Below are 13,508 nucleotides of genomic sequence, written 5' to 3'. Positions count from 1 at the left end.
ATCATCTTGTCACTTTCTGCTTTAATCTTACTTTTCATTAAAAATTACGTGTAATATAAAACTCAGTTCTTCGGTTGCAGTCGCCAGATTTCAAGTACTCAATAATAGTGACATATAGTGCAAATAATAGAAAACATTTCTTCTACTGCATCATCGGGGGGAAAAAAAAGAAAACATTTCCATCATCACAGGATGTTCTATTGGACAAGGCTGACCTAGACCCTTGGAAGGAAGGGAAATGCGTTCCTGCTTCTGTCCTGGCCCCTTCCCCGCCCCCGCCCCCTCCACGCAGATCAGAGCACCATCCGTGTCCTGCATCTGGCCCCCTAGACTTTCTGCTTTACGGGAACAGTCTGGGTTTCACCCCACAGCGCCTAGGGCAATACAATAAGTATTTGTGGAAATAATGGGCCCTCGGTCCGTTTTTGCTAAATGTTGAAGTCCAAAAGGAAAGTTGGGTGGCAGAAGTAACCCCTGCGCTGCCGTCTCTGGGGCTCAAGTGATTCTCCTGCCTCAGTCTCCCGCGCACGTCACCACGCCCAGCTATTTTTTGTATTCTTAGTAGAGATAGGTTTTCACCATGTTGGCCAGGATGGTCTCGATCTCCTGACCTCGTGATCCGCCTGCCTCGGCCTCCCAGAGTGCTGGGATCTACAGGCGTAAGCCACTGCGCCCGGATGCGGGTTCTCTTTTATCTCACCTGCCTACCTACTTACCTGCGCCCTCCGCTCCTACCCCCTACCTCCCACCCCACCTCCGCAAAACCCCAAAGGGCACTGGACTCTGCTCCAAGTCTCCAAACAATCTTACCTAGTGAGGAGATAATTTTCTGTCTTCCCACCCTCGGCTGCCCAGCGCCTACACCTAATAGGTGCTCAGTAAGTATGTGTGGGATGGATGAATGAATGACTCTCGGTTTCCCCACGTCTGCACAGGGACTTCGGGAGGAGCCACCCTTGGAGGGCTGGGGAGAAAGCCCCCTTCTCCCACCCGAGCCCGAGGTACGGGGTTCGCCCAGGGGAGAGTGCACACAAAGCCCCCGCCCGGGGGTCTGGCCGGGCTCGGCCCTCGGGGGCGTGTCCTGCGGGCCCGGGCGCCGCAGCCGGGAGAGGCGGGCAGCGGGTGCGTCCAGGCCGCGGTAGCGGCCGCAGAGGGGTGGTGGCGGCCAGCATGGAGCGCGAGCTGGAAGCGCTGGCGACCCGGCCCACGCTCCCGGCGGAGCCTCCCTTCCAGGCGCTGGTGGAGGCGGCTGGGGGCCGCGGGCAGGTGCTGCTGGTGGGCGAGCTGTGGGAGCGCGAACAGAGCCGCGCTCTGCTGCTGGACTTCGCCCGGGCAGTGTTCCCGCCCGAGCCAGGCGCGGACAAGCCGAGCGGAGCGGACAAGCCGAGCGGCGCGGCGGCGGCGGAGGGCGCGGGACCCGTGGGAGCGCGCGGGGCGCAGAGGGCGGCGGGGGCGCGCGCTATCCGCTCGCCGCTGGTCTTCGTGCTTTGCCGCGCGTCGTCGCTGGCAGCCCGGGAGCCTCGGCGCCGCCTGCGGGAGATGCTGCGGGACGTGCGCGGCCGGCGGCGGGCCGGGGCGGCGCTGGTGGGGGTGCTGGTGGCCGAGGCTGGGCCCGAGGACGCGGTGGCGCTGGGGCTACGACTGCTGGAGGCGCTGCTGCGCGCAGTGTTCGGCCGCCAGGCTGGGGGCCCGGTGCAGGCGGCTGCCTACTGCCCCAGCCGCCCGGCCTCCTGTCTGGCAGTCCAGGCGGCCGCCTGCCGGGCCCTGCAAGCCGCCGGAGCCGAGCGACCAGGTGAGGCTGCGCGGGGCTCCGCGGGGCGCAGGCGGGCGGAGGCTTGGGCAAGTCCCCCAAGTTGGACCCCTTTAGGCCGGCCTTCCTCATTGAGCACAGAGGTAAACTGAGGCTCAGAGCAGGGAGGTGCCTAGAGCCAGGCCTCCCAGCTAGCGGAGAGCGGGCCCTGGGCAGGAGGTCGAGTCAGTCCCGGGAGGGTCCGGAGTGCACGGGAGGTGCCTAGGGGGCTTGGGAAAGCTGAGGGACCGAGCAGGAGGCAGCGGGAGCGGGTACAGCGAAAGGATGAATCGGGCAAGGCAGAGATCTACGAGTTGGGGGGTGAGTGGGGGCCGGGAGAGGTGAGAGGGGTGGGGAAGGAAATCGGAAAGCGTTGGGATGAGAAAGTTTCAAGGGGCTGGATGAGGACTAAGGAGATTATTGGCGGTGCCAGGAGCTAGATTCTAGGGCGCTGCGCAGCTAGAGATGCGTCGGGAGCTTTCGGAGGGGCGGAGGGGCATCTCCAGCGTGGTTGAGGCTCGCCCTGGGAGCCCTGCTTGGTTATAGGAAGAAGGCAAGGAATGGGTGCTCGGGATTTGGAGTGTGGGGGAGGTGACAGGGACTGAGAGCGCAATGTTTTCCAGTGATTCCTGGCCATCCACCAAGGCTGTGCACCCAACTGCTGTGTCTTTCTGCCTCGCCCAGATCTGCTGAAGCCACCTTTGCCCTCCACATTCTCCTAAAATGTGGATGGGGTTTAAGGGTCTTTTCCTAATCCCCGTGACTGCTGCTAGCAGCAAAGGGGTCAGGATCTCCTTCCTCCTGGAACGCAAGGCTTTACGGGAACTCTCCAGTGTTCTAGGATGAAAATAGGCACATTAAGAGTAGCTGCTTCCGGCAAACCCGGGAGATACTGGCACTCTCCAGCTCCCAGCTTTCTCTATGCCCTCTCCCTGCCCAGCTCGGCAACTCTTCAAGCCCTCCAGCCCCTTCCTCTTAAGTAGATAATGAAGAGAGTGGCTGTGTTGTGTCTCCTGGGGTATTGGCGTTGGTGGGGCGCCCAGGGGAGGGGTCCCAGCAAGGAGACCTGGTACCTGTGAAGCTACCAATGTCACATTCACCTGCCAGCCTGACCTGCCTGGGCAAGTGCGCCTACCCTAACCCTCCTCCTTCAGGGCGCAATCCCTTTTTTTAGGGATTGTTGTGATTGTTGTGATTGCTGTTTCAACCCCTTTGCTGACCTGGCCTCCTAGGGAAAAGAAGAGAATTCACACACATTTTCTATAGTGAGTCTTTTTTTTTTTTTTTTTTTTTTTGAGACAGAGTCTAGCTTTGTCGCCTATGAGTGGCAATGGCTTGATCTGGGCTCACTGCAACCTCCACCTCCTGTTTAAGCTATTATCCCATCTCAGCCTTCCAAGTAGCTGGGACTACAGGTACCTGCCACCAAGCCTGGTCAATTTTTGTGTTTTTAGTAGAGGTGGGGTTTCACCATGTTGACCAGGCTAGTCTCAAACTCCTAACCTCAAGTGATTCACCCACTTTGACCTCCCAAAGTGCTGGGATTACAGGCATGAACTACACCTGGTCCATCCTAAGCTTTTTATAGACACCTTGCTGTTGCCTTAGCCTAAAGAGCCTTTTCTCCTCCCTTCTTCTCACCTGGCCAATCCCATTTGTGCATTCAGAACTGGACTTCCTCCTCCAGGAAGACTTCCTTGATCTTCCCTGCTCCCATTTGCAAGTTGACTGGCGAAATTCCAGAACCCTTTATCCCTTTGCTCTCTGAGCTCTTATCACATGATTTGGCTCCCTTGTGAATATGATTTTGTTCGTGGGTTTAAACACCATCCGTCTTATTTCCTGTTACCCTGCCTGGCATACAGAAACAGTGAATAAATCCTTGCTTCTTTTTAAACAAACACTAACACTTCTGAGATTTTAACACTTTGCACAGGAATTATTCTCTACTATGTTCAGCTCTTTTCTACTTTTATTTTAAAAAAAAAACCATACTGCACAAAATTAAACTGCTCACAAATGACTAAAGGTCATGAGTATAATTATAACTTAGAGCCCACTGATTTTTTTTGCAGTAGGCAGCACTGTTATCCTCACACCAAATAGATTCATGTCACTAAGATTTCACTAGTGCTTGCATTTGTTTGTTGTTGTTGTTGTTGTTGTTGTTGTTGTTGTTGTTTTGCTTTTTAAGTTTTCCAATGTCTTTCCTCACTGTCTGATGATAATTCTTATTCTAGGTTGCTCGCCTTTTGGCAGTGCCCTTTTACCCAGTTTGTAGTACCTAATCCGGCTGCCTTTGGGTTGAAAAACTAAGGATACAATCTCATTACATTTGGGTACAAGTTAAGAGTAAATACGTCCTGAATAAAGATTATAAACAAGGATTTTCCTTGTTTTGACTGCCTGAAGTCTTTTTTAAAAATTTAAAAATAAAATAAGTAATCTAGTTCCTGTTGACTTTATGGATTGTAAACAAATATATCTATTCCTGCCAAGAAATAGTTTGAACTAAAATCAGAGGGAATGTGCCTCTCTTTGAGTATTTTCTTTGGTACTATGTAATCTTAATTAATTTCATGTCATTTTCATTGCTTTAGTTTCCCCAGCCTGGTACCTACATCACAGGGTTTTTGTGAGAATTAAATGAGATAACAGAGATAAAGTAAAGCAATCATTTTTTAAGTTCTTTTTTAAAGTACAAAAACTTACCCACTTTTGCAAATCAGAATCTTTGTGTTTTTAATCAGACAGTTGAAATGAGGGCAGTTGAGAGTTGCGGCTCTCGGTTTGCTAAACAAAATCTCTCAGTCTTGTGAAGTGAGAACCATGTGACCCTCTGACTCGGGTTTTGTGTTCTTTCTAGTGGATGGAGCCTGGGAGAGGCCAGGCCTCCCAGGACTGCTGGCCTGCTTTTCCTGGGGTCCCTGGAGCCGGAGGAAGGACCAGGGTGTCACTGCCTGCAGAAGCCCAGCTCAGGGTGAGTGCACCCCGACCTCCTGCACCCTGAGGACCAGGTGCGTGGAATTATGGGAGTGGTCACAAGGACTTGGGACCTTATGGACAGAGTGGACCAATGTCTATAGAGCACTTGCCATGTGCCAGTTGTGGGGGTGAGCAATGTGAGGGGCCCGTATGCCAGGCAGTGGGCACATGGGCTCAGTCAGGCTGGGCTCTTTCCCCAGGAGTCTCCACCTAATGAAGGGGGCGTGGGGAGGGCTGTAATGAAGGTTTCGCCAGGTGCATGGTGGGGTGCATGGGACCAAACACAGTGAGTCTCCCTGAGGATCCAGGGAGTATCCTGGAGCAAGTCACATTTGAGCTGGGGATGGAGGGATTTTCATAGACAGAAATGGGGAGGTTTGGAAAAGGAGCACTGAGCTAAGGAGTGACAGGACGATGTCATGCTCAGAAAAGGGGCCACCATCGAGAGGCCCGGGAGTGAGGTACAGAAGGAAACCAATGAGGGCCAAGGCTGAAGGGAAGAGTTTGGACCAAATCAGGGTCCCAGACGTGCACCCTTCAGGAGTAGTGTGCCACAAGCGATTTTGGAGCAGAGAGACTGGGGTGTGCGTAGAGAGTGGACCCTAGGAGAGGGAGACACCCAGCTGGGGTGGGCTGCATTGTCCCAGGAGGGATAACAGGCCGCCTGGGCCCAACCTGGGCAGTGGGAAAGGAGGGGAGAGAACTCACCTGGGAGAACTCACCTGGGAGCCACTTCTAGGTGGAATCATCAGGCCACTAAATGGAAGCTAGGGAGTAGGGGAAGACACCCCCAGATGTCTATACTGATGTTAGGGAGATAGGAAGTACACTGATCCCCCCTTATCCACGTGAGATGCTTTAAGACACCCATGGATCCCCAAAACCATGGGTAGCACCAAGCCCTATGTATACACTGTGTTTTTCCTCTACATGCATACGTATGATAAAGTTTAATTTCTAAACTAGGCACAGTTAAGACATTTAACAATATATAATAAAAGTTAAGTGAATGCGGTCTCTTCTCTCTCTCTCTCTCTCTCTCTCTCTCTCTCTCTCTCTCTCTCTTTCCCTCTCTGAAAATATCTTATTGTACTGTACCACAGGTAACTGAAACTGTAGATAGTGACCCCATGGATGGGGGTGGCTACGGTACTCAGGAGCAGGGTGTAGCTGCTGAATAGACATGTCCCCATCCCAAAGTGCACTGAGAATTATCGCTTTGTTACAGAAACAGTGGACGGTGGTTCAAAATAAACTTGTATTGTCTTCTATTTAAGAAAGAAAACCATTAGTTGATGTATCAGTCTTCATTGCTGCATAAGAAATGATTGCAGGTGGCCGGGCGTGGTGGCTCACGTCTGCAATCCCAGCACTTTGGGAGGCTGAGGCAGGTGGATCACCTGAGGTCAAGAGTTCCAGACCAGCCTGGCCAATATGGTGAAACCCCAGCTCTACTAAAAAATACAAAAATTAGCTGGGCACAGAGGCAGGTGCCTGTAATTCCAGCTACTCGGGAGGCTGAAGCAGGAGAATCGCTTGAACCAGGGAAAAGGTTGCAGTGAGCCAAGATTGCACTGTTGCACTGCAACCTGGGAGACAGAGCAAGACTCTCTCTCAAAAAAAAAAAAAAAAAAGAAAAAAGAAAAAAGAAAAAAAAGAAATGATCGGAAGCTTAGCAGCTTCAAAGGCATTGATTAGGTCCCTGACTTCTTGCTGCCTGTCGCCTGGGGCTGCTCTCAGCTTCAAGAGGCTCCCACTGTTGGTTGCTCTCACAAGAGATCCTTAATCAACCAGCAGGAGAGCCCCCCTCCAGTCTGCTAGGAGGGAGTCCACATAACCTAAGGAGATCGAGGGAGTCACTAGCCATTGCCTTTGTCAGAGAGGCACCCTAGTCCCCAGGTGACTAAGCTGTCACATTCACAGAACCCATCCAGACTCAAGGAAGGGCTTTATAAGGGGCCGGAATCTTGGGGGCTGCCTTAGAATTCTGCCTCTCATGTTTGAAAGCTCAAAAAAATACAAAAGAAAAAGGAAAACAAATGTGAAATATCATTCAGTTAATTCCATCATTCCGAGATAAGTACAGTCATATTTTGGGGTACACCGTTCTGTGTACCCATCTCTCCTTGTGCTATTTAAAATTTAATAAACTCACATCTATATCATCTTCAAAATGCAGCAGATATTTGAAATGTTTAATTGCAAAAATGCTGACTTCAACCTCTCTGCCATTAGTTTGGATATACTTGAAAACTAAAGGAGAAAAAATAAAGCAACAGAATCATTAACCATTTTACATAAATCTCTTACATAATTTCTCTCTCTATGGTACATACAAATCTCATGTAGAAGTGAATGTATTAAAATGCAAAATACACACATTGATAGCGTAAGTAATAAATACAGGATATCGTAATTACATGCATTTATATAATCATGAGTTGCTTAATGACAGGGATGCAGTCTGAAAAATACAGCTGTAGGTGATTTTGTTGTGTGAACGTGATAGGGGGTACTTACACAAACCTGGATAGTGTAACCTACTTACACCCCCAGGCGATATGGCATAGCCTATTGCTCCTAGACTTACAAACCTGTACAGCAGGTTACTGTACTGAATATTATGGGCAACTGTAACACAGTGGTGAGTAGCTGTCTGTCTCAATATATCTAAACATAGTAGAGGTGCAGTAAAAAAAAAAATACATTATAAACGGTTAAAAATGATACATCTGCATAGGGCACTCACCGTGAATGAAGCTTTCAAGGCTGGAAGGTGCTCTGGCTGAGGCAGTGTGTGAGTACTCACTACTCTAGACTTCATAAGCACATTGCGCTTAGGCGACACTACCTTTATTTAAAATATTTCTTTCTTCATTAATAAATCAGCCTTTGCCTACTGTAATTTTTTTACTTTATGAACCTTTTGATTTTTTTAGCCGGGCGTGATGGTGCACGCCTGTAGTCCCAGCTACTCTGGAGGCTGAGGCAGGAGGATCGCTTGGGCCCAAGAGTTCAAGGCTGCAGTGATCTGCAATCCTGCCATTGCACTGCAGCCTGCACAACGTAGTGAGATTCCGTCTCAAAAAAAAAAAAAAAAAAACCTTTTTAAATTTTTAAAAACTTTTTGACTCTTTTGGAATAACACTTGGCTTAAAACACAAAACATTGTAGAGATGTACAAAAATATTTTCTTTCTTTATATCCTTATTCTATAATCTTTATTTTTTTTATTTTTTGCTAAAAACTAAGACGTCAATATTCACCTTAACCTACAGCTACACAAGGTCATCAGTATCACTGTCTTCCACCTCCAGGTCTTGTCCCACTGGAAGGTCTTCAGGGACAGTAACACACATGGAGTCGTCACCTCCTATGATAAACAAGGCCTTCTTCTGGACACCTCTTTAAGGACCTACCTGTGGCTGTTTTATATTAACTTTATATATATACACACACACACTTTATATATATATGTGTGTGTGTGTGTGTGTGTGTGTATACAGATACATATATGTGTGTATACATATGTAAGTAGAGCGAGTATACTCTAAAAAATGTTAAAACATACAGTAGGCTGAGGCTGGCGGATCACCTGAAGTCAGGAGTTCGAGACTAGCCTGGTGAACATGGTGAAACCCCATCTCTACTAAAAATACAAAATTAGCCAAGCATGGTGGACACACCTGTAATCTCAGCTACTCAGGAGGCTGAGGCAGGAGAATCACTTGAACTCGGGAGGCAGAGGTTGCAGTGAGCCAAGATTGTGCCAGTGTACTGTAGCCTGGGCAACAGAGCGAGACTCCATCTCAAAAAATATAACCCAGTCATTCTTATTAGTATCAAATATTGTCTGCTGTATATAATTATATGTACTAGACTTTCGTATGACTGACAGCGGGTAGGTTTGTTTCCCCCAGCATTGCCGCAAACGTGAGTAATGCATTGCGCTGCAACATCCAGACAAGGTTGCTAGGTAACAGGAATTTTTTAGCTGTGTCTCAGTCTTATGCAACCACTGTCTTATTAAGGTTTGTAAATGACCAAAATGTTATGTTGCACATGACTCTACGTACTGTTGGAATCCGCTCTCTTCATCAATAACATACTCTGACTGCCTTCCACAGCAATAATTATATGTTAACAACATTTTTTCTTTTTTCTTTTTTGAGGTAATTCTAGATGAACATGCAGTGGTAAGAAATCATACAGAAATCCCAGCACTTTGGGAGGCCGAGGCAGGAGGATAGCTTGAGCTCAGGAGTTTGAGACCAGCCTGAGTGACACAGTGAGACTCTATGTCTCAAAACACAAAAAAGGAGAACATCCAGAGAGCTCCTGTGTACCCTTTACCCAGTTTCCCCCAATGGTAACATTTTGTAAAACACAAACAGGATATTGACATTGATGTAACCCACAGATCTTAATTCAGATTTCCCCAATTTTACTTCTACTCTGTGTGTGTGTGCGTGTGTGTATGTGTATGTAATTTTTACTCTGTGTGTGTGTGCATGTGTGTATGTGTATGTAATTTTTACTCTGTGTGTGTATGTGCGTGTGTGTGTATGTGTATGTAATTTTTACATATCATCTTTAATGCCTGAATTTCATTACACGTGTGAGCCATGGTTTACTCAACCAGTCCCATTGTTCGACATTGAATCAGGACACTTTCAACTGCAAGTAAAGATACCATGACTCACACTAGCACAAGCAGTAAGAGAAATCATGATCTCACCTAAAAGACAGTCCAGAGGTGGAGTTGGCTTCAGAGTTGGTTGATTCAGGGGCTCAGAGGTCCCACCAAGCACCCAGGCTTGCTCCCGCTGTTGGGCCTTTTTCAGTGTTAGTTTCATGCCTAGGCTGGTAGCAAGACAGGTCCAGCAGTTCCACTAATTATTCCTAATTATTATTATTATTATTTTCTTTTCTTTTCTTTTTTTTTTTTTTTTGAGACGGAGTTTCGCTCGTTGCCCAGGCTGGAGTGCAATGGTACATTCTCGGCTCACCGCAACCTCCACCTCCTGGGTTCAAGCAATTCTCCTGTCTCAGCCTCCCAAGTAGCTGGGATTATTTTCTTAGGATAAAATCCTAGAAATGAAATTTGTGGGTCAAAGGTACGTACATTGTTAAGGTTTTTGATGTGTATTTTTTTTTTTGTTTTTGTTTTTGTTTTTTTTCAAGTAAATATTTACTGGGGCCAACTTTCTGTTTTTCATTCGTGGATAACTCACTCAACCTTTCTCTTCTGATTCGGTGATTTCTTCTCCTCTTATTCCAGATAACTTCCAGGAACCTGAGGAGCAGCTGGCACTAACAGCCATGTTTCCCAATGGAGACTGTGAAGACCTTGGAAGGGGGTCAAAAGCCTGTGATGGAGTTGTCCACACTCCTGCTGAGCCCAGTGGAGACTCGAGATGAAGTCTGGCCCCTTGCGCTGTCCCTGGCTTTAACCTACAGACTGGGGCCTGGCTCCTTCTCACTGGCCCCCAGGTCTTCGTGGACACTCGGAAGCCCCCGCCTGCCGGAGGCCTGCCAGCCACACTCACAGTTACCGGCTAGACAGTGGGGCTCACTAAGACAAGCAGGACCTAAAACAGTGTCTCCCTGGAAAGCTACTACCTACCCAGCATTTGCTGAGTCTGATCACAGGGAGGTGATTTTGTCTCTCTGGCTCGGTTTTTCTGAGCCACTGGGACAGATGGCTCTCTGCTTTGAGGCTCTGCAGTGCTGTGGCATCCCACGGGGCGTTTGCAGTGTTCCGGGCACATGCATGGGCACCCATCATTGAGAGTGCAGCTGGGAAGAACTTTGGAGTAGAAGTCATCAGAGCTGAGGTGTGACCTTCCACATGTCACTCAATCTCAGGAGCTTCTGTTTCACAATGCATGAGGGGGCCAGCAGCCCAGTGGCTTTCAGCCAGGGCCAGGTGGTCCCTCCAGGCAGCATTGGAAATGTGTGTGTGTGTTGAGGGGGTCACAGTGACTGTGGGGGCACCTCTGGCATCTAGTGGGCATCTCACAATGTGCAGAACAGTCTCCAATAGCAAAGAATTAATTGGTCCATTCAATGCCAATCGTAGAACCTTTGAGATATTCTGGCTGAGCCAATCCCTTCTGTCAGAGCTCCCCAGAGCAGAGAGGGTCAGGCTTCCCCGGACCTTGGCTCCCAGAGCAAGCCAGAATAAAGACTACACCGTTGCCTGGGGGGCTTGTCTGGCCAAGGCCAAGACGGTCTGCATGCTGCAGGCCCAGGACAGAAATAGCCACGCATGCCTGTGAGAAGAAAGAGCGTCTTTCTTCCCATGTTGACATTGACCCTCTGTGCCAAGTCCTTTGGGCATAAGGATGCTTAGGGAATTCCTGTAGGTACCAAGCAGAAGGAAAGCTAGGACTCTTGGGGCTTGGACTCTTGGGTATAGGACTCGCTCTAGCTCTCAGGTCCTAGCCCAAGCTCAATGCAAACACAGCCCAGAGGTTCTAGAATCCCTTCCTCCGTGAATGTGAGGCTGACGCAATCGATGATGTTCCCATAGAGCCAGGGAAGCCGTGTGTTTACTCACAGAGGGAACTCACCCTCACCTCCCTCGTCTTTTTTGCCTGCCCTTGGAGAATTCCAGAGTCTTCAGAATGGCAAAGGCAGCTCCTGGATTTCCCCGGAGGGGAGGCGCTAGCTGAAGGAACAGCTCCCTTCTTTCATGCTGCACAGTTTACGCAGTGGACACGCAGCTGTGCCTGCCATTTGCTCAGTGCCCTGAAAGGTGCTGCCTAACTGATGCGTCATTTCAGCTCTCTCCACAATGATGCCAAACGGTGCAATGGGAAACTTGTTTTGACTGAGGGCTCTATGATACTAAGGAGGGGCCCTCCCTGCTCTGTGCCTCAATCAATTCTCCATAATAAGGAATTTAACCCTATTCCTTCCCTGCCTGATGAGGATGGTGTGAGGACGAGCAGGACAGCATCTTATTTGGGGCTTTTGGCGGCAGGCCTCATTTTAGTCCTGCAGGCTGCCTGCCCTTGGAGCCACCCAGCTGCTTCCTTAGAGTCAAGAATGAGCTCAATGAATTGTGATTCACTGATTTTATCGATTTTGTTTTAAAACAGGGAGATTGGTATTTTTGAAGCTGCTATAATTTTCTATTTCTTTATTAATTTCTTCGTAATCCTCCGGTTCAAGTTTTCTTATTTGGTGGGAGAGGGAGCTTGTTTAAAGTTTGGAATTTGTCTAGGGCAGAAGTTATAAGACCAAAACTTTTTGTATTTGTTGCCAATATAAAACTTGGGACATAGGCTGAGCGAGGTGGCTCATGCCTATAATCCCAGCACTTTGGGAGGCCGAGGCAGGCAGATCGCCTGAGGTCAGGAGTTCAAGACCAGCATGGCTAACAAGGCGAAACTCTGTCTCTAAAAAAAAAAAAAAAAAAAATATATATATATATATGTGTATATATATATATATATATATATATATATATACAAAAATTAACCAGGTGCAGTGGCGCACGCCTGTAATCCCAGCTACTCAGGAGGCTGAAGGAGGAGATTTGCTTGAACCTGGGAGGCAGAGGTTGCAGTGAACCGAGATCGCGCCATTGCACTCCAGCTTGGGCAGTAAAAGAGCAAAGTTTTGTCTCAAAAAAAAAAAAAAAAAAAAACTTGGGACATTGCATATAAAAATACCTAGTTTTCAGGGTGGAGGATGGTGCATGCCATCATCTCGAGTCGGCTGCGGCTCACCCCCAAGTCTGCTGCAGCTCACCACCAACACCTTCATCCCCTCCCCAACCCTTCCCATCCCCCACTGCCCTTCACTCATAAAAGACACCTGCCCGGTGCTGGTCCAGGCAGGCATGTGAGTTTGTAGCCTCTGCCCCAAAGGATGGCTTACACATTATTTTTTTCATTACCTTCAGTATTCCTGTGAATGGTTCAAGAGAGAAAGTCTTTGTTTATTAAGATTTGGGGTTCTGCCTCCCAAGTGACAGTAGAGAGCTGAGATCCATCTCAGCTTCCGCGAGATGTGGTCACCATATGCACCATCATTGCAGGGACAGTCTCATTGCTGTCTTCTAGCAGACAGAAGAGTTAGTGCCAGAAAGGACAATCTTGATGGTGGGTCCCTTCCTTGAGGGACTTTAAGAAGGTGTAACGGTTGGGGTGGGGGTGGTGTGTGAAGGAGGAGGCCCTGGATTAGGTCAGTGGTCCCTGGGAACCATCGGCGAGAGGCTTCCAGCCGGGAGACAGTCTGGGCTCTTGGGTGCTAATCTTTCTAATATGGCAATGGGTGTGCCGCTTCTGACTTGAATTGATGATTCCCATGTCTAATAAAACCAAGAACTACCTCACTGATATCTTATTGCAAACAGAACGGATCTTCTTTATTCTCACAAAGGGCTTCTTGCCAGGGCCCTTGAGAGTAGGGACACTTAGCAGATGGAAGTCTGTGGCCTGAAAGCCTCCCAGCCTCTGTCCCGAGTGACATCTCCCCTGCCCTACCAGCTGGGATTGGAAAACATGTAGCTGGAAAGCTTAAGTATATATCTTTAAAAGGGTTTTTAAATTTTTATGGAGACAGCATCTCACTACGTTTCCCAGGCTGGTTTCAAACCCCTGGGTTCAAGTGACCTTCCCACCTCAGCCTCCGGAAGTGCTGAGATGACAGACGTGAGCCACTGTACCTGGCCGGATTTTTACAAAGATAGCATTCAGCTTAGTATACGACGGTGTGTGTG

General features: G+C 48.7%; 1 protein-coding gene across 2 annotated transcripts; it reads left to right on the top strand.

The window, feature by feature from the left end:
- The first annotated feature begins 1,108 nt into the window (after positions 1-1,108).
- Positions 1,109-13,127, top strand: C5H2orf72 (chromosome 5 C2orf72 homolog). 2 transcript variants are annotated; one of them, XM_039470194.2, is made up of 3 exons: positions 1,109-1,792; positions 4,656-4,769; positions 10,056-13,127. In XM_039470194.2, the coding sequence occupies exons 1-3, from the start codon at positions 1,171-1,173 to the stop codon at positions 10,193-10,195; spliced, it is 876 nt and encodes a 291-aa protein (XP_039326128.1). In that variant the 5' UTR covers positions 1,109-1,170; the 3' UTR covers positions 10,196-13,127. The 2 variants fall into 2 exon arrangements, with proteins under 2 accessions (XP_039326128.1, XP_039326129.1); XM_039470195.2 differs by having other exon boundaries at positions 4,656-4,806; positions 10,056-10,135.
- The last annotated feature ends 381 nt before the right edge of the window (positions 13,128-13,508 follow it).

The sequence above is a fragment of the Saimiri boliviensis genome, chromosome 5 (genome assembly GCF_048565385.1).
Source record: "Saimiri boliviensis isolate mSaiBol1 chromosome 5, mSaiBol1.pri, whole genome shotgun sequence".
Taxonomy (NCBI): Eukaryota; Metazoa; Chordata; class Mammalia; order Primates; family Cebidae; genus Saimiri; species Saimiri boliviensis.
The sequence above is the reverse complement of the archived record's forward strand: the minus strand, read 5'-3'. Positions and strand labels throughout refer to the sequence as shown.